The sequence below is a fragment of the Hippocampus zosterae genome, chromosome 6 (genome assembly GCF_025434085.1).
Source record: "Hippocampus zosterae strain Florida chromosome 6, ASM2543408v3, whole genome shotgun sequence".
Taxonomy (NCBI): domain Eukaryota; kingdom Metazoa; phylum Chordata; class Actinopteri; order Syngnathiformes; family Syngnathidae; genus Hippocampus; species Hippocampus zosterae.
The window spans coordinates 6999799-7021687 of record NC_067456.1 but is presented as its reverse complement, the minus strand read 5'-3'; the positions used below and the strand labels follow the sequence as shown (position 1 = coordinate 7021687).

The 21889-nt window shown below is 44.2% G+C and overlaps 1 protein-coding gene across 13 annotated transcripts in view; it reads right to left on the bottom strand.

Moving 5' to 3' along the window:
- aopep (aminopeptidase O (putative)) overlaps nucleotides 1–21889 on the bottom strand; it is a 71339-nt gene that overhangs the window by 44688 nt on the left and 4762 nt on the right. For all 13 annotated transcript variants that reach the window (XR_007962783.1, XR_007962785.1, XR_007962782.1 and 10 more), the window contains exons 5-7: nucleotides 21194–21318; nucleotides 4297–4510; nucleotides 3390–3496 (exon numbers count right to left, since the gene is read on the bottom strand). Coding sequence is in view for 8 of the 13 variants with exons in the window: in XM_052068447.1 (XP_051924407.1) it covers nucleotides 3390–3496; nucleotides 4297–4510; nucleotides 21194–21318 (446 nt within the window). In the remaining 5 variants the exon portion in view is untranslated. The remainder of the gene's footprint in view (nucleotides 1–3389; nucleotides 3497–4296; nucleotides 4511–21193; nucleotides 21319–21889) is intronic.

The following is a 21889-nucleotide window of genomic DNA, read 5'->3' as shown; positions in this document are numbered from 1 at the left end:
AGACATAATAATCAATAATGACGTAAAATGCAATTAACACTATAATATAATCCGGGAATGTCTTATTCACATTTGGTTTTCAACTGGTTTAGGCAGCCAATTAGTTCCCCCCAAAATATGTTACCCGGTTCACTCGGCTGATACCACTGTTGAAATTTCACAACAAGTAAATGTCGACAAATTGATTGCTACCCATCTAGGCAGCCAACAAGTTGGTACTTTATCCCCGATCGGAAGTCATTAAGTCTTAAAAACATAACCCCAGTGACACAACCTAAAGTCTTAAAAACAACCCCACCCCCCAAAAAAAAGCCCAACTTTAAAGTAGGCTTTATTTTTCATTCGTCAAACCAATTTAGGCAGCAAATTGGTTGGGGTTTTATCACTTGCTCATCACTACAAAGGAGTGAAATATGCCTCCTACTTCAAGACTCACCAATTACATATCAACTCCAAAGCTACATCGTTGGAATTTCACGCTAAACAAAAATTGTCAAATTCATTGCGACACCGCTGATAGGATTGATCGAATTTCACATGATTTACAAAGTTTCGAACAAACAAAAATTGACAAACGGATGTCATTCTCTTGACTTTCTACCTAGAATTGGTCTGCAGCCCGTCCAAGCAATAAAATGTACGGGCATGACTAAAATATCGTTTTGACAAGCAAAGCAGAACGCCATTCAAATTTCACGTGATCCACAAAATGAAAATTTGAATTACGCTCGCCTTAACCTTGAATTTCTTCACTTTTGTATCCAATTGTCGGCCATTGCACAATGAACACAAACGTTAAGTCACATGAAGTCAATTAGGTCTGAGGGCAAGCGGAGGAGGAGGACATGTGGGGGAAAACGGAGAATGGGCGATAGATAGGAATGTTTAGTTTGCTCGGTGGACTGCGAGAGGAAGTCATCAGCTTCCTGGAATTTCTAAATTTGTCTGGACAACTCTTGCGAAGGACTTTCATCATGCATCTGAGGGCGGTTGATTCCATGTATGCGTTTGCGTCCGTCACATAAATGACACAGAGTGACCTGATTTAGGTTTAAAAAAAAAAAAGAATTCTCATTAATGTTGAAGCAGTGAACATATGCACTGACGTGGAGAAGACTGTTGAAAGAATCGGCGTATTTGAATCACTTCTATCATAGGTTAGACTTGCTGTTTGTCCACTCCCATACCCGTTGTGGCGACGTGTGTCTGCTGCTGCTGATAAGATGAAACACTTTCTTTTCCTTTTTTTTGCGGTCAGCGGGATATGCACTATCCCTGGGAAATCGTACAGCAAGTGTGAGTGGAATTTATGTGGGAAGTGACTGTCAGGCAGGGGATTAAAGAACCAAAGAGCAACTGAGGAATGGGACCAATACAATGACAGAAGCTGTATTTTTGAAAGATATGCGCGGCAAACACATCGGCGGCATAGCGTGGCAGAGGGAAAATAAACATTTATCCATCACTGGCGTCTTACACAAAAGGATCTCCACCCTTGCCACTGTCCAAACCTGGCACGTACGAACGTGTAAATCCCCGTCGCTCTTTGTCAGAGATGATTTAGTGCAGCTTTAGGAGGAATCACTGCTCGCTGCCTTGGAGAATCGTACAATAGGTCGGTGTATTTCAAAATAAATGCTTGTCTTATCTGCCTCGTAGGTCACAATGTGCGAGAGGGCGGGTGTGCGTTTGGTTCTTGTGTGCGCGTGGCCGCACACGCACCTTACCTGGGTGTGTCTGAGATTGAGCGACCAAGGGAAAGCGCGGGAGGAAATAAGGAGCTATTACTGACAGAACTTCATGTCAAAGGGACACACGCACCCACACATACACACACACACGCGCGCGAGGTTGATAGCACCGCCCGCCATATCCTGACAAATTACCGAACGCTAGGTTGACTGTGGAAACCGGATAAGGTAGAGCTGTGCTCCCAGCAGCCCAGTAAATCAGCAGGGAGAATAGTGTTTGGCCTGAGCCACCCTAAATATAACTCATCTGAAAGGCACTGATAAACACCGGCCACCGGCCGCCCGCTGCCGGACGAGCGGCCGTCGATTGTGACCCACTGAACTTGGACAGCGCAACCTGACATTTCTGCCTTTGTGAGCGCCGAACTGCTCGTGGATCTCGCCGTGCTTCCCATTCTCTGCCATTCTCGCTGCATTCTGTTCAACCTTTCCTGTGCGCATTGTGATAGCTGCCGTGTGTATTTGTGTCACGTTGCCACGCAGTCGCGATGTGGACACAGTGAATGGGGAAGACGGTACGAGAGGCAGAATCAATGGGTGACATGTTGTCTCCCTCCCGCCTTCTTGTGACCCTTGTATTCCATTCATGCCTAAGGCCCGGGAAATGGCGGTGAACCTTTTGTCAGACGATCATCCGTGACTTATATACGGTAAGAAAAGGGCGGGTATGCACAAGTGAATTTCTGATGTTTTTTTTTTGGTGTGTTGTTTATTCAAGCCTGTCAGCTGCAGAGAAACCTAATCCTGATCCTGCTAATCACCCGCGTGTCTGTCTGTCTCTCGCATAGGGGAGCACCCCGATGAAGGCGGCCAGATAGACACGGCTCTAAGTTTAACCCTTCGCTCATTCAGTCGGACAACAAAACTCTTCACAAGTCTCACATCACAATAGCAGCTTCTGCGTTTTTTTGCAAACATGCGTGCCCTCATGTTAGCCGCAGGAAGAGTTTCTAAAGGACATGACAGCACACTTCACCTGGATAACTTATTGTACTCTGCATCCACCCGTGCCACACCTGCAGTTCTGGAATGCTTTTACCATAGCCGCATACCGGGATGTCAGCGGACAAAGGCCGAGTTCACTCAAGAAGGCACGCGGAGGTGTCAGGTTGTGTAGTTCGTCACGTCTTTCTTATTTCAATGTAAACTAAACCTTTTGCAAGTAATGAAGCGATTCAACCGGACATACAGTACATACTAGGAAGGGCGTCAAGTCAGAATTCTGTCGAGAAACTGAGTCAAAACGAAGTGCACGACTTGATTCAGATGCTGTTGATTCAGTCGCAACTCATTTGCCTTCCAAAGACGTACAACATGACATCAGCTAAGGCGAGTTGGGCTTTAGTTCAGGCTGCGGCAAAAATCCCCCAGGCGGCTTTAGTCCGCTAGGTATGAAACAAAAAAAACAAAAGGACATTCAGAAAGCAAGAGACTCCATTACATGTTATCTTAAGGAAAAATACTACATCATTATCGGGGGATAACATATCCTAAATCGGGATATGAACTTTTTCTTGATTTGGGGTTTACATTGTGCTTAAAAAAATGAAACTGTCGTGTTCATCCACCATTTTATCAGTCACGGTTCATTTTTGTTCATGTCAACGATGGAGATGTTCCAAGGTATGAGCGACGCACCTGAGAATTTGAAGTTCCTCTCCTGAATTTTGCAACTCGTCAGACAGTCTTCTCCACCTCAGCAGCGCCTTCAATTCGGACAGTTCTGTCGCTTCCGGCAGAGAAAGCTGCACGGAGAAACATGCGCATGTCATTTATAATGCAGAAGTAACTATGCATGGAATAACGGAGGAAGCCAGATGAGATTCAGCGATTTTGTCATGAAACTGTGGAAATTTTCAGTGAGCAGAAGAGGATGGATTGTAAAAATAAATCATGGTCATGAAATATAAATCACGGAACATACGCATTTGCGAATGAAAACGTGGGCCTATTGTATAAACAAGCGTTCATTATATTTAACTCTTGACACGTGTGTTGATTTTAAGACTGGACCGAGCACACATCTCCGATACTCTATTAACTTTGTTGTTTTTGGCAAGCTAAAAACCAAACAAAACAAAAACCAGTACAAGGTTACTCCAAAAAAGCTGTAAATGAGATGGCAAATATCTGGATCCAGTCGGACCGCACAAACGCAGACTTTACCCCGCCTTGACCCCAGCAGTTGAATGCATGCGGGAATACACAGACTATATTGTCTTCAGCTGCTGATGTTTTGATCATGTGACTACGAAGCTATTTGAACGCAGAGCAAGGGTTGCTTGCACGAGAACAGCGAGGATAATGGAAACCTTCTGTTTGTAATTTTGCCACCTGTCTTTGGAGCAAAGCATCCTACTGGAGAAAAATCAATGGCGGTTAACTATGGAGCTACATGGAAAAAATATGAGGTTATTTCTCACTCACCTCAAGACAGCATCGATATCGCGATTTCAACTGTGCTATCACATGGTCATTCTGAAATGCTGGGACAGATAAACTACACAAAATAGCTGCCGTAAAAAAGAACGAGAGTGCGCCGTACTTGCTGTGCTCGGGCCCAGATAATGTCCTCGAGGTAGGTGGCGAAACCCTCGCTGATCCATTCCTCTGTCCAGTCTCTGGCCCCGATGAGCAGGCCGAACCAGGAGTGGGCAATCTCGTGGCACATCCTGGACCCGCACAAGGACAGGCTGTTTTCCCTCGGAAATGAGCTGCCGACATGCAGCACACTCTGAGACAGGAAAATGATGTGGGGGCTGGAAGGAAACAAAGGACAGTAGTAAGGGAAAGAGAGTCGCAATTTGACATGAAACAAACCTGATAGTAAGTGACTGCGAGGAAAGACCAATGTGACATCACGGATTTTGTAGCGTCACCGCAGCACGAGTTTATTATTGGACTGAAGCAGTGACTAGCATCGCATTTTCATGTCGATCCGCAAAATCTATTCAGCCGTGAAATTGTATTTTGCTCGTCAAACATGAATGTGACAAATATAGTGCATTCATTGAGGTGAGGAGATGGCTACCCATAAGCATGCTTTCAAGACGTTTACGACATATTTAAACTGAAACTCCCCCCCCTCCTCCAAGTATTATACATTTCCTACTTTTTGCATAGATTTTTCTATGGAATCCTACCGTCAGAAAAAGCGCATGAAAAAAAAAGCAAGCTAGCACGCAAAAGGAAGACACAAAATTCCAGATTAGATATTTTCAGCTGATTTTACACACTTATTGTTGCAGAAAGTTTAGACAACATCGGGTTCAACAAAACAATTTCGTCTTAAGCGGCCCAGTTGAATCCGTTAGAATCTCTCCAGGAGAGCAATCACCAACCACCAGTGGGTGAAATCAATTCAATTAAATTTGCAGTTTTAAGAGGATTTGATTTGACACATGACTTCAAGGCAATGCTGTAAATTTTGTATCGAAAACATGCCCCGACTCTTTTAAGCTTTTTCAGACCCAAAGGAAAATACTCGACCGGGTAAGCTTATATTTAGAAAATGATCTGTAATTACTGCACATCCACATGCTATTTACTGGTTCGCGGGGATTGTCACAATTTCATTTGACGGGCGGCTATCGAACATATGGTTTCACTTATGATATGGTTTGAAATGAAGCGCCTCAGAAGTTCAAGTATGGAAACGGGACACAGTTATCGAGATAACATTCGGTATGTGCATAGCATTTCAAAGGAATACACAATCATGGATCTTTTCTTTGTAAACAGCATTGGTTCTCACAAATCCAATTGCCTCATTAGCCACGAACAAAAATGAAAAACGATGAAAGTGATGGTGCAACAAAGAAAGGAAGGAAGGAATTAAGGAGCTTGTTAGCTATTCAATTCTAATGTGATTTTTAGCAAATGTGTGCTAACCAACAGTTCACACACTATCCATTCTTAATGTCTTTTTGTAAAAAGATCATCAATTGGCATTGTGTAATGATCTGGGATTTGACTGCACATGAACTGCTGATTGATGTGCGTTGTGGACTTTGAAGGCTTTCAAACGTGTTCCTCGGTGAGTTCGAACCCTTTCATACGGGCTGCTCAGTTGTTGTATGACCGGTGTCAGCATTTGGGCTGCATTTCTGCTGAGTATGTCAGATTTGTTTCTAATACTAGCTAATTAACTAGCTAATACTAGCCTTGGCTAAGTCCAACTCTCATTGTCGCAGAATTTGATCATAATTGATTATTTATTTATTTTTAAGCTGAGAATCAGCACCCTCCAATCTGTGGCCACGCTCCGCAGTCGAAAAAAAGGGAGGAGTATCCTCTCCAGGTCTGGGATGAAATCCTGACCAAGCGGAGGAGTTCAAGTATCTAGGGGTCTTGTTGACGAGTGAGGGAAGGCTGGAGCGGGAGATCGACAGGAGGATCGTTGCAAAGTTTACAGTGATGCCGACCGTATGCAGCCCATTAATGGAATGAGTCATACTTCCAGAACATTCCAGCATAGGAATGCGGGACATGTGACTGTTAACCATGAGGCCGCCCTGACAGAACAAGAGCGATAAAAAACGTCAAAAGCCGAGGTCACGGCCGAAGACATTTCCTCAACATTGTTCACTTGTGTCTTACGTAAGCATCTCCTAGTGGCCTGGGGACTGTGGAGGCAAGGGTTGGGTGAGAGGTCTGCAATGGGAGAATGGAGGTCACAGAGGTGAAGATGAATGCACTCTCTTTTTCTTGGTCTGTGTAACAGCACCGGCTTGTTGAGGTGGGGTCTTCTCATGCTCATGGGATTTTAAACGGTCCCAACTGTTGTTGCTGACCTGACATGGGTTGGAGAATTTGTATTTGGGTACTTCTCCACGATGATACGGCTGTGACAAACCTATTAAAGATACTTCCATGTAAAGCAAAAAGGTTTTCTCAAGGGCTAGCACTGAGCATGTTTCTACATTTATCGAGTCCCATAAAGCAAGTGCAACCATTCCCTGATGGTCGCCTATTGTACAAAAACGTTTTTGTTGCAAAGTTCGTCTCCTGTGATAGTCATTCTCAAATATTATTCATTCATCTTCCTAACCGCTTGATCCTCACTAGGGTCGCGGGGGGTGCTGGAGCCTATCCCAGCTGTCTCCGGGCAGTAGGCGGAGGACACCCTGAATCGGTTGCCAGCCAATCGCAGGGCACACAGAGACGAACAACCATTCGCACTCACACTCACACCTAGGAACAATTTAGAGTGTCCAATCAGCCTGCCATGCATATTTTTGGAATGTGGGAGGAAACCGGAGCACCCGGAGAAAACCCACGCAGGCCCGGGGAGAACATGCAAACTCCACACAGGGAGGCCGGAGCTGGAATCGAACCCGGTACCTCTGCACTGTGAAGCCGACGTGCTAACCACTGGACTACCGGGCCGCCCTCAAATATTATACTGACCACTATTAGCAGCTGTCATCAAGGATATATTAGAAATCTAATACAGCAGGAGATGGAAGAGTGATTATTATTTTGCTTATTATTTATTATTTTCTATTATTTTGCTTGCGCAACAAAGTCATCTTGAAATCAAACGCAAGAAACTAAAAAGAGCAAGTTAAGCGAGGCCAAATTGTGTCGACTTGACTATTATTTTAAGAGCGTAATAAGCTGATGTTCAAAAGAGCCGTCGATCTGTTCCGTCTCTGAGGAGAGTTAATCAGATAGAAAGCAGCTTCTGTTGTTTAGCAACACGTCAACATCATACAAAAGGGTTTATACATCTCAAATGTAATCCCACGTTTCTCCTGATTACTCTGACAAAAGCGCTCGCCGGAGCGGCGGACGCTAACATTAGCCTTATGACTGTCTTTGGAGCCTAATCTTACTCCCCTCCAATTGGATAAGCGTGCCTTTGTTGTCCGTTCCAGCGGCGCACATGTGCGTGAGTGAGCGTGAAAACACAAAGACAGCCTTTCAGCGACGGCGTTTGCACACGCTCCTCGGAGGGAGGCGGAATCCATCACCGCGGTGACAAACGGTGACATCCCACCACGGCCGGGGACACGAAACAACAGCATCTTTCACGTTCGTTGATACAGTGACTGACAATAGTTGACATCGGGAACCCGTCAAGGCTCCCCGCATGGTTGGCCTTTCACATGCGGCAAAGCATCGTTCACGTACTTGTACACCTTCTTGCACAATAGATAGATTTGGATATTACGTGGTCCTACTATCTTTCAAAGAACTGTGGCTCTGTAGCTCTTTGTAGTAGCTCCTCGCGCTTGCAGGTTGTTGTGGTTGAAGCTACTCGTGGTCATCGATTAGGGTTCATGAGCGCCATTAAAAAAAAAAAAGACAAGATTTTTATTCTTCGCAGATGTTGTTTTGTTGTTTTTAGCCGTGCGTTTCACTTTCTATCCAGACGGGGGACTCACGAGCTGCAGCTGAAAACGAGTTTGCGGATTACGGGGCAGCACACATTTCTCTCCAGTAAAGTTTGTAGCAGAATTGATGGGAGTGATGAAATCATATGAGACGACTCTTTGAGGAGTCTCATGAGATTCCTCCCTTTTTGGAAGATGTTGCAAAGAATCCAACTTTAAAATAAAAAAAACAACAACAACAAACAAAAAACCCCTGCAAAACAAGCCTAGAGTTACATGCAGTAAGCTTCCGCAGTTCACATGCATGGGAACGTACTCTACATTGAAACCCAGTTTTTACTAAATCCGTCATGCAAATGTACCTTTAGTTATCAATGACATCACTAATCGGATCTGAGAATTAAGACATTGATCTGATGGGCAAAATGATACATTGCAGTCGATAACTTTTGCTTCAAATGCTCAATTTGGGTGATCCGATGGAATCGATCACATCGGTGGAACGTTTACCAACAAACTATTTTACAAATCCAAGTCAAAATAGATTTCACCAAAATAGGTCTGAGGTCATAACATGAAATAGTGATTAAAGCCCGCTTGTGGACTTTCATGTGACAACGACATGACTACGACTCACCCTGGGTGAGACGGCGGCCCTGAGCGTCAGGTGTGTGCCAGGGCAAGTCTTCAATTTAGGGAGACACAGATTGCCATAGCGTTACCTTCCTCCATCTCTCCATCCATTATTCATCCCTCCATCCATCATCCCTGGCTGTAGGCCATTTATTCCCCAGCGGGACACTGCCATGCATAATGCAAGAGGAGCCCTATCATAGTCCTGTAATTGACATCCTCAGCTCGACTCATAGCAGGGACACGACTAAAACACACCTGAGAGAGAAAAGAAAGAGAAAGAGAGAAAGAAAGAGAGAGAGAGAGAGAGAGGGAGAGAGTCAGAGAGAGATGATGATGATGGTGAGCCTCCCGGTATGGGTACTGTACGAGTAAACAAGTGGATGAAAAATGCAGTGGGGGGCGGGGTGAAGATAACATACACTGAGATAGCTTGAAATATAAGGAGCAATTTAGGGAATGACAGTAGGAAAACAAAGTGATACTCTGGAAGAACCATGAATATCTGACAGAGATCTGTGGAGAATGCCAAAAAGATGGAAGGAGGGAGTGCTCTGATGGTCTAAACGTGAATGATTGTCAAATCTGCCTTGATGTGCCATGTTATTGACTGGCAACCAAGGTGTGGTCTACCTTTAGCATGACGTTAGTGAAGCAGAGTGGATAGAGGGTTTGGCATGTCTGCGCCCCGAACATGAGCATGTATGAGGTTGAGTGTTTGACTCTAAGCGGTATAAAAAATAAAAAAAAATGTGTGTAAAAATTATATATACCTATGTACATTACAGAACGATTCATTGGTACAGATAAAGGTTCTCCCCCCAATCATGGCTTTACCACTGGTGAAATAAGGCCCCGGCCAGGATACCATACAAGGAAACAAACCTTTCCGTGATAGGGAAGGAACTAAGGCACAAAAGCCACATGAAAGATGGCACAAAGTATGCCTCTTGTCTATTTTTTTCCTATCAACGAAAAGGTCGCCCATTCCTAATGTCAGCCGACGGGACTAAACTTGGTCTCCCCCTCGTTCTTGGACACAGTGAGTGGGCTATATCAGACACTGGGGCCTATTTGACCAAACTCCTACCACCCTTCATCCTTTTTATAAAAAAAATAAATAAAAAAGTCTGACTCCCAATGTCTGGAATTCCAAGCTGGCTGCAGATCAGCTCTGTGCTTCCCAGACAGGGTGCCCCCCCACAGGGCCAGGCCAAATGCCAGTCCATGTAGGGCCTGATCACATGAGCGCGGGGGGCCAAGCCGGGGCCCCCGGAGAGATGCCCGAATCACAAAAATTGCATCGCATCGGAGTCTGGAAATAAACAGCTGATATCACAGATGAAGCGTAAGCTAAGGGGATCATCTGCTACTGCGTTTTTGTAAACAAAACAATTAAGGGCTTCATGTTGAAATAACTTAGTGTTAAAGTTGCACGGCTGTTTTTGGTTGCCGTCAAGTGCTTAATGTCAAAAGCACAATCATGCATGTGGAAGGTGACTCTCAGCAGGTCGGCTTAGTATCACATGGATGGATGGCATCCACATGGGTCATAAACTGATGAGGCCGAGAACGCCGTGTGTAGGCTCTCCAAAGAAAAGAACAACAAGACCCGACATGCACAACCCCTCAAACACACACACACACACGCACGCACAAAATCACACTCGCACACTTGAGTAAAGCCACTTCTAATCCATATCAGCTGGACAGTGATAGCCGAGCCGCACTCTCTTCGCAGAAAAACAACCCTGTGCCATTCATTCCGAGTGTAGTTGAAAATCTGATGTCATGCCGGAGGAATGTCAGAGAGTTTGTGTGTGCGCGTGTGTACGTGTGAGCCAGCGTATGTGTGTTGGCAGCGATTCTACGGCATCGATTTAAAACATTACGAACACTCAGACTGGCGAGCTGGCCGTCTGCTCCCATTCCGTCGCCCGCCGCCGTTTCTGCCGCCGAGTCACGTAGATGCTGCGACGGGACAACACATCTGTTAAACGACTGCCTGTCCTAAATGACTGCTTGTCACTCGCGGCACGCTCCATTATCAGAAGATATTTATGAGCCGCTGTTGGGGCCATACTTTTTGGTTTGTTCATGTCACCCATCTAAGCAAATTGGTTATGTGCTTTCACGCGCTTATGCGTGAAATCCATTTAACTGAAATTCGTTTCCAGTGAACGAATTTCCGATCAGGATCAATGAGGCAGCTATTGACGACACACAACGTCGTACGTATTTGTCAATGCCTGCATGGGTGATACACTGGGCAGGGAAGAGATTAACCAATCATATCAGACGTTATCTCAGTGGAAATCTAAAGCATACCAATGACGGAGGTCTCCGTCCGGGCTGATCAATAACAATACGGCTCAAGTGACACACATCAAAAATAACAACAACAACAACAACAATAATAATAGTGCAAGAACAGAATGTACACAGCCAAGCCAGCTGTGTTTACCCTAATAAGTAACTACTGTAGTCTCCCAGGCACACAATTATCATCCCTCTTGCACTTGGTCTGTCGCTGCATCCTTCAGTTTATCCCACCGATGCAATATTGAGAGTATCAAAATGCACCAATTGGTGAGGTATAAGCACCACTGTTGGGACAAACAACACAAATAACCCCTTGAAAAAAGTGACTGCAAATCTGACAACAAAAGCATCCATCAAGAGCACACACCCAAAAAAAATCGGTTAAAAGCATTCATTCATTCATCTTCCGAGCCGCTTGATCCTCATTAGGGTCGCGGGGGGTGCTGGAGCCTATCCCAGATGTCTTCGGGCAGTAGGCGGGGGACACCCTGAATCGGTTGCCAGCCAATCGCAGGGCACACATAGACGAACAACCATTCGCACCCACACTCACACCTAAGGACAATTTAGAGCGTTCAATCAGCCTGCCACGCATGTTTTTGGAATGTGGGAGGAAACCGGAGCACCTGGAGAAAATCCACGCAGGCCCGGGGAGAACATGCAAACTCCACACAGGGAGGCCGGAGCTGGAATCGAACCCGGTACCTCTGCACTGTGAAGCCGACGTGCTAACCACTGGACTACCGGGCGCCCCGGTTAAAAGCATTCAATCGGAATTGGGAACTTGGATTTCTATGTAAAGACAACACGTTTCTCTAAATACTCCCCCTTCTACCCCCCCATTTGGGTTCCACCGCTGCCTCAGTGATAACAGGTTGAGGAGGAAAACATATTCCTAATAGTAGGTGATAAACAGAATGGTGTTCCTTTGTTATGCAACGCCAGAGAACAAAGCTGTGAGGTGTGCTAGACTGTGAAAGTGTGCTGGCTGCATTATCTCAAGAGAATATAGTATGACATCGTAAAAAAATAAATAAAATAAAACTTTGCTGTTATATTGCGCTCATAACTGCACATTAGCCGATCATTACGGTACTGCTGCACCCACAAACATGGTGGATATGATCGCCAATATAAAGAAATCTATTTCACCATGGAAACTACTGCTTATTTTGTGATACAGATGTCATTTTGCTCAGGATTATTCCGGTATCTACATTCATGTTTTTTTTTGTCCACTGCTTCCGTACAATATCCCACAAAATTCAGAAAAATCTTTCAATGCTGTTACTAACAGTGAAGCATGTTGGTGGCAGACTAACGCTTCGGGGCTGTTTTTCTCAAGAGCATGATTACAGTAAATCACATCGAAGCCTTTAATAATAAAAATATCACAGGAAAAAAAAAGTATGGTATGACAATGACAGAGCGTGCCTTTTTGCACCGCGTGACTACATATGCTTATACTACTGAAAAAAACGAGTTCATTGCTTGCCCTCTATAACCTCAAAACTTCTATCTCAGAGCCGTTGTAGACCGAGGACTTGTAAAATACTGTAAATATATATAAATATTTGTTGTTGTTGTTTTTTCTTTCTTCTTTCTACCTACATTCTTGCTGCTGGAGGCTGTAAATTTCCCCAGTGTGGGACAAATAAAGGATATCTTATCTTATCTTACCTTATCTTAAATACTGTAAAATACCTCTGAGCCACCTCATTTAGCTGTGATGTCCTACGTTGTAATTTTTTTTTGTGTTGACAGACAGCAAAATGTGCAGAATGCAAGGCTTGCAGCTTGGAAAGGACTTGGAGAGCAACTCCCCGGAGCTGCGAGCAACATGGGCGAAGAGGAAAATATTACAGCATAGCTTTCCACAGCACTTTGTTTCACAGAGGTCCCACGACCATTAAAGCGTCTGGCTTTGCGCAGACAGATGAAATTACCCTCGGCCTCAAGGTGCCACGCAAACAAACGCGCGCACACTCCAAGCTCAGGATACGCATCAAGAGCAGCCGTGTCCCCTACGCTGCACAATGGGTCCATCCATCACCTCTTGCAATGGGTTCTGTGGACTCATCCATTAGTTAGGGGAATGGGTGTGCAGGGACAGGGCTGTCTTGCCGTGGCCTTTAATCCAGAGTTATAGCACAGTGTGTCTGCTTTACTGTTGCTCGCGGCGCTATATGCCAGCTGTTGCCGGCAGGTTCACATCTGAGGGCAGTTCAGTGCAACACATCTGGGTTATCCGATCATTGATCACATTGGAGTCGTACAGAGGATGTCGCCTCAAGGGGGAAGGGGGTGGGGGGCATATCCAAGAGTAGCTATAATTTTGAGTAATGCCGCAAATACATTTTTACAGTTGCTCATAAAATCCTTACGCTATCAAAAATAAATCGTTCGTTGATTCTTGCCGTGGTGAAATAGTCTCACAGTCTCACGACAAAGCGCATCAGCCGCGCCTGTCAACCGGAGTAAAATTGCTCGGCTTGAAACTTCAAGTGGGGGTAATGCTTTATTAGATACGAAAAGTGCTGGGCTATTGGGAGCACGGGGGAAATGCTGGATGAAAGATCAGGTGTCAAAACGTTGCCTATGGGAGTGGTGCTCCCTCAGACAGTAGAAAGGGGAAAAAAAGGTTGCCAGAAGGAAAAAGATCACAGTGCTGTTGATGGAGCTACAGAATGGAGGTGATAGAAACAGCTCATGCTTGACCACTTGATGAACAGACTCCCATTGTAGAGCTGTGCAATGTGGACCAAAGTATATCCCGCTATATGTAATTTTATATCCACGCAACAATATAAAATGTATCACGATGTATGAGAATGTGTGGCGATTTTGTGTTCCCTATTTACCATTCAACTATGTTTTTTTGGGATAAAGGCTGCAGAATTAAGTGAATAAAAACAAAACACAAATATTCAGATAAAGTAGATAAAAAAGTAATATAAGGCAAGGAAAAAATAGGATAAACTCGGTAAGGTAAATCTAATGATATAAGCACTTCTACCGTACGATAGAACTTTGTATCATAGCTCTACCCCCACGAAAATAGACATTTAAGGTTTCAAGTCTGGATTTGATTCTGCAGTCATGGTCAGGGTTTCGGTTTCAAATGAATGCGTAATTAAGACTTGCATTTCAAGCCTGGGTTAGGTTTTAGAATTATGATTTCAAGGCAGGACTGAGGTTTCAAGTCAGGGTTTCAAGGAAGTGATATGGTTTCAAGTCGGGTTCCGGGAATCAAGGCTCAAGGATCCAGTGCCAACACTTTGGATTTGTGAGCTGCGTTCCCGGGGTTACTGGAAAAAAAAGCTCTCCCAAAAAGTCTTAACTACTTGTAATCACTTTAAAGTGTGCAGATGGGCACTCCTCCATCCTCTGTCCCTGTGCAGGCATGCGGTGTTGCCTTTTCATCCCGTCACGGTGCCTTTATGGCACTACAGAAAGAAAAAAAGAAAAAAAACAGCTCATCCTTAACTACTTGATTAACAGATGTCCCCCTCCCATGCAAAAAAGAAAGTCGCCCCCCCCCCAAAAAAAAAAGAAAAATCACATCACACTTTCCTGGCACAATACCTCCCAAGTCGTTCCTGAAAAGCATAGACTGTCGCACACTTCTAGAGTTACCACATGGATTGAGCTGGAGAAGAGAGCAGAAAGGCAGGAAATCCTTTGAGATGTGATAAAGAGAGAGGAGGACAAGTCGTAGGGGGTGGGGGGTAAATCAAAAGAACAAAGAACAGTCGGTTTTGAGTGTTATTTGCACACAATCAGCATTCATTGGAGGTAGCAAGGAGAAATTGTACTACCTCAGCCTCAAGTGCCAAATTCCAGACAGGAAACTGAAATTAACGAGATACTGTACAGTGCAACGCAAATAAACATCAGGAAATACCCATGGATAGGAATGTTTCACTTTTGTGTTTTTTGTTATTAAAAAGTGTTCTACTGTGTCTTGAAAGGCGCTTATAAATAAAATGTATTATTATTATTATTATCAGGTCAGTTACTAATAAAAAAAGCACACACAGTCAAAATCTTGGTTTGGTGCTGTTCTGCTTGAGGGTTTTTTTTTCTCCTTTCGTGTTGAGGTTTCCAGAGAATGTCGGTGGGCGGAGTCTCCTGTGATGCACCTGCTGGCAGTTGCCATCAACCGGATATGTAGCCACAGGAGTAATGAAAGGAAGACACCAAGATTTTGTTTCTTGCTTGAGGGCTGCAACTGGTGATTAATTTAATCATCAATTAATCTGTTGATTATTTGGCGAATGGGCAATGGGCAAAAATGTTAATCATTGTTTTTCATAGTCCAAAGTAAAACCAGATAGTCAAGTCAAGTCAAGAGTATATATATGTTTGCAAAAGTTTTATTTTGATTCAATGCAAAGATAAGATAAGATAAGATAAGATCCATTTTCATGGAGGACTGCAGAAATCTGAGGATACTCACTGCTGGGAGATTTGGTTTCGTTAAAGTGAGGCTTGGGTTTCAAGCCAGGGATTGGTTTTCAAAATTGGGCTTTAATTTAAACCAGAGTTAGCCCTCTGCCTGTAGATAGATATTCTATTGTGTTTTTGTAGTGGCAGTGTTTTGTTTCCCGGTAACCATGATATTGAATGTATCTGGACATGGACGATATATTGTGTTTTATAAAATTTGACTTGGGGGGGGGGGGGGGGGGGAAGATGACAGTTTCCCATCAAGCGTTTAATCCATCAAAGTCAAACTAGAGTTGGATGATGTTTAATCAAACAAGGATCTTGCACAGTCCGTTTACATCAAGGTGCAATTGTTTTGTTTGTTGTTTTTTTTTTTTTAACCAGAGAGCGCTCAATTTTTCGTCCTCATAAATGTGTACATCGAAACCCCAAAAAGGAACAAGTAGCGTACTGGCTGAGCAAATTTCATCAATGAAAAAAAAACCTCTCGTAGTTCTGGCCATAGTCAATGGCTACTCCAGTGATATCTGACGAGAATCTATCCATCCATCCATTTTCTGAACCGCTTAATCCTCACTAGGGACGCGGGTGGTGCTGGAGCGTATCCCAGCCATCTTCGGGCAGTAGGCGGGCGACACCCTGAACTGGTTGCCAGCCAATCGCAGGGCTCACAGAGACGAGCAACCATGTGTACTCACACTCACACCTAGGGACAATACGGTGTGGTCAATCAATCTGCCATGCATGTTTTTGGAACATGGGAGGAAACCGGGGTACCCAGAGAAAACCCACGCAGGCACGCGGAGAACATGCAAACTCCACACAGGGAGGCCGGAGCTGGAATTGAACCCGGTACATCTGCACTGTGAAGTTGACGCGCTAACCACTGGACTACCGGGCCGCCATCTGACGAGAATCTCTGTGCTTAAATGTCGCTAGAAAGTTGACCACCCAAACGGCCTTATGCGATACAGAAAAAAAATATGTGCTGGATTGCTGTTGATGTAAGTGTTCACTTAAGGTAGCTGTGGAGCGGTATAAAATTACTGGATGACCACAAAAATCCCGCAATCATGGGCTCAGTCCAATAAAAGTTTAAAAGTGTATTGCTGCGCTAAAGGGCAACACGGCAGCTGCGAGCGTCCAGCAGGGTGCCAAGAGCCTCATGGCAGCCCGGCGAGTAACTTCCTCCCAAATGGGACCAATGTTGCTTCCTTTTGGATCATAAACATGGGATGCAGTCAACTGAAGTCAGGCTGAAAATCCTCTGGTGCCACTTAGTAAGGTCAATAGGTATAGACCATGACATAATTTCCCCACTTTGACAGCTATATTGCCACTGCAGCGCAAGTACAAGGTCCATGATCCTTTTTTTTTTTTTTTTACCCAATTTTGTTCAGACAGCCACCTGTCAGCTGAAAGGCTTAAATGAATCAATAAAAAAAGAGGATTAGGAATACATCCAATGTGGTCTAAAAACATATTCTTCCAATGAGATTCACCAAGACACGTACGCAGGCACACACGTACGCAGGCACGCATGCAACGCAGGCAGGCACGCAGGCTTATCAGAGTTCACCATAAAGAATGTAGGGTCATCTCTCGTTTGCCTGTTTGCAAACAACGTGACAATGACATATGTGTGTTTGTGTGACATCATCCCGGAACACATATCGTGACAACAACGCGAACAATGGATGCATTCATAACCGAGACAAGCACAGGAATCCGTGTGTCAGCAGTAAAGCATAACACCCTCATCACCCATGCTACGAGAAGCGGTCATTTCAACACCTATGTCATTTTCAACAAAAGGTTCCGTGGGGGGCGGGGGGGATTACCAACCTCTCTGGCATGCCACGCTCATATCTGATGGGTTCAACAAGTGCAGCGGGCACAGACCTTAGCTTCAAAGAGGCCAGAGGAAACGCAGTGCCCTTCCTGTCACTCCCAGTTAGAAGTAAATGACGACGAGATGCAACGGGGAGATTTCTCCACTGTATTAACCCTTTATCTGGTGACCTGAGTGTGGGTTTGAAGTGGATCATGTGTATACATCATATCATAGATTATTATGACGATTTGGTGTATAGGTTGTTCTCAAAAATCATGGTCCAAAAAAAATGATATATGCTTTAAATCGAAGTTAGCCTCGAATCGATAGCTTTCGCCGAATGAGCTAGCTTACAATGAGTATGCGTGAGCAGCACATCACCAGCGGAACGACGCCATGTCTGCAATTGGCGTAGTCAAACCTACACTGCAATTATCTATGAAATCTTTTTGGCAAAACAGCCACCTCCTTCAATGGATAAAAATGAATTTTGCTGCTTAATTCACATTCCATGAATGTAATTTTAATCAGAATGGAGTGTTTCTATGATTTGGGCTGCATAGAACATAGTACTTTTAAGAAATTGCTTGACTGTTTACCCTTTCAACTGCTCCCTTAAGTGTTCCCCTTTCTACACAAGCCACCTCTGCATTTGTGCTCCCTTTTCCGGTGTCAATTTGTCTTTCTCAGAGAAAAACATTGAAAGAATTTCTGCAGCCCGCGAACATGGGGCTTATGCCGGGGGGGAAAAGGAAAAAAAAAAAGAACACTTCTCATAGTTACATGAAAGCACGTAAAATTGCTAAATTCCTTAAAGTGCTGACTAGCGTCATGCCTATATTTACCTAAGCCTTGTTCACACATAATGGTGTGTGTGTGTGTGTGTGTGTGTGTGTGTGTAGACTACACAGTGTTTGTTGCAGTCTCAGAATGCAGAGCTGCCCTTACTTGACTTATTAATCTTTCGTTTCCTGGCCTCCCACTGTGTATCTGGGTATAAAAACTTCACACCACTGTGAATCCTCCACCTCCCGCTTTCCTCTGGATCACACTACAACAGCTTCATGCCTGCCTGCCACAGGGCCCTCCACTCCTGCTGTTTCCGCCGGGCCACTGCACAAAATCGGCACTTGGCCCACTCCCAAGCCGTTCCCACATGCCTCCCAATTTCGAGATTAAATAGCGCCCGTCTCTGAAGTCCTTCCAGAGGCTAATGGCTTTTGTTGCTGGGAATAATCCGCACATCCTCTCCCACATCCCGGGGGTCCACTGGCCTGTTGTGAACACCGCCTCGGTGTCTCATCATCGTCTCAATCTTCCATTTTGGTTGACCTCCCAACCTTCCGAAGGCACAACTCCCCCGCTGTGACGTGCGTGGGCAACTTGGGACCCGAACCACCCGGGACGAAGGGAGGATTCAAGTAAGATGACCGAGTTGAGACCTGTGCAGAGTTTTTACAAGGAGTCAATGGAGGCGCTGTCTCAAGCTTGACAATGTCCTTAAATCTTGTTCCCCTGTTGTGAGTTAAGTTTTAGCAGGCATACGAGGGCGGGAAGTACCGTATTTCCTCATTAGTGGGAAGCGCTGTTTATTTAGTCCACTGCAGAAAAGATCAAGCACCTATTACGGGCAAGGAAGTTAATGGTGGGGAGACTCTTCCTTTGTACAAAGACATTTTTATGCCCATTTTCAAAGCATTCATCCACAGGTTAAATAATCATACTTGGGATTGCATGGAGGTCAAGTGGTTAGTTCGTACATCTGTCGAATTTCATTTAACGTCCAGTTCATGTTTATTGAATGTGGGAGGGAGTCAAAGTACCTGGAAAAAAACCCACACAAACACCGGGCAATGTGTTCAAACTCCACACAGGAAGGCAACGATTCAAACCCCCGAGCCTCAGAACTGGGAGACAGATGTGCTAACCGCGAGATAGAGCACAGAGGTGACGGGAATGCAAAAGGACAGTACCGGTAGGTGTTGCTGTTTTAGTTTGCATAAGAGTTCAAATGGGTTCAACAGTGAAATACCTTTCTCACAAAAGTGTCTACCGACTGTATGACCACAATTTTTCCCTGAGGAACTTATTTGGGGCGGGATGCTTATTTTTCCTGAACAGAGACACCCATTAAAGTGGAGGCCACTATTTGCAGCAATGCAGTGTGAAAGCACCAGAGAGATTTCCTCTTGAGGAACTGAAAACATCATGCACAAGCCACTGAAGAGCAGCCTGTGTGTTAGAACTTGATGTTCTTTCAAAAAAAAAAATGCAGCACAGAGAAAGAATCTTATAAGATGAAAGATGTAGATCAAAGGGCATTTCGGGGGAACACTCGCTGTAATGAACGTGTGCAAAGTTGAGAAGTAGCCCAGGCGGCGACCCCAATGCTCTCCGAATATTTGCGAGAGAAGCTAATCTGGGGCCATGACGCATTGAGCAGACATTTGCGGCAATGAGCTCATGTCCAGTCTTGCAAGGGAATAAAATAACAGAGACATGGACAATGTTGACTGAACGCCCCGAATTACTTTTCTTTGTCAACAAGGTCACTGGCCAGAACGTTAACAGTCATCATTTCCGCTTCAATTTTAGCTTCATTCCTACACCGACAACACTTTACCACAATAGTAGCAGGATTTCTTTTTTTAATTCAATAAATTATCGACAACAACAGTTTGTGGCCAACATTGAACAAAATAAATGAAAACAAAAATCGGGACATAGAAAGCTGCCTGTCCGCCAGGACCATCAGTGTCAGTTACAAATTTTCGTTGGTGCATGATACGGAAAGTGCGTGGTTGCTGAGATGAAATAAATCTCACAGATTTGTAACGCATATACAAGCTTTTATGTGTGAACATATCCAGACTTTATTTTCAGAAAATAAATGCCATCTTACAAGTACTCTGACATGTTTTAGGTTGATTAAAATCTTTATGACCTTGGATTTTTCAAGTGTTGCAATGTTACAAGAAAAAAAAATCTGGAAATTTAAGATTTTAAAAAAATTGATACATATTTTTCAGGGGGGAAAAAAGCCCAAATCTTATGTTTCCATACAAAAAAAAGGGATATTTAATGAACAGAGTGGATCGAGGGTGAATAGGACATGGTATGGTGAAGGCATAACAAAGATATGCATAAAAGCAGCTTTATTTAGTTTGCGGAGGAACAGCACATCAACAGTCAGACCAATGCTTACACTGCACGCAAAAACATCAACACAAATCTGGCTTGCAGAGAGGAGAGCCTGGAGACCACCTGAACCACGGCTTTAGGAGTGGAAAGTGGGGATTGAGAAAAATTACCCCAGAAGTGAGTTCAGGATGAGAGCTTTTCGCAGATGTGGTGTGTTTGGGGGAAGATGAGGAAAGCGCAGGTCCCAGTTTTAAGGAGGGCGGTGAAGGCTACATTTCATAAGAGAAGATAAGTCATGGGGAGTTGCCCTTGGACCCTACAATTCAGTAAGGACCTCTAAAAGAAGATGTGGGGGTGGGGGGTTACATGCGAAACACGCCATGAATCACACTCCAAAAACAAGTGAAGTGTAGCCCAGGCAGCAGATTAAAGCGTCAACAGTGTGGCAGCCAAGCTCAATGTTTTCGTTGCTATATGAAAATTATAGCTCATGTCTTCCAAATTTTAAAAAAAGGGGGTGGGGGGGGGGGGGTAAAACACCTCAAAACATATCATCTGAGAATTTATAAGTCCTGCTTGACCAATGCTTCGGAGACTACACAACAACGATTTTTAATAAACAGAGTCAGTCTATATTTGCTATTGACCACAACCACTGCAACAATTTCACCAGACTGTAACTAACTATCTCCCCACCCTGTGTTTGCGAATGTGTGTGTTCGTACCTGGCCATGCCCAGACTGGAAAACCCTGCTGGCACGATGAGAACATCAAGGCGGGGGAAAGGATGAACTCCCAGAACTGCCTGGGCTGCGGCTAAACATTGCGGCAACAGGGCGAGGATTCTGCTCTGCAATGAGAACATCAACAAGTGTGTTTAGCACAGCAAAAATACAGATGTTAGTCCGAATGAAAACACTTGAATAGTTTTTCGAGGAAGCAAGCAGTGTAAAAATTTATTTTAAAGAATTAAAATTATAACTTTTTCTGACATCACATTTGATTGAAAAAAAGGTTGTATTAAGTATATGAGGAAAAAAACAAAAGTAATAAAGATAAGATAAGATATCCTTTATTCGTCCCACAATGGGGAAATTTACAGCCTCCAGCAGCAAGAATGTATGTAGAAAGAAGAAAGGAGAAAGAGAAAAAAAAAACCAACATCTTTCAATTAAATACAATATGAACACAAATGGATAAAAATTATTATTATGATTGTTATTTTTTATTCATCAGCCTGACAGCAGTCGGTAGGAACGAGCGTCGGTATCTCTCCTTTTTGCAGCGCGGGTGTAACAGTCTCTGGCTGAAGGAGCTACCAAGTGCTGTCAGGGCGGGCTGGAGGGGGTGGGAGGGACTGGCCATCATAGCTTTTAGCTTAGTTAGCATCCTTCTGTTGCCCACCTCCTCCAGAGTGTCAA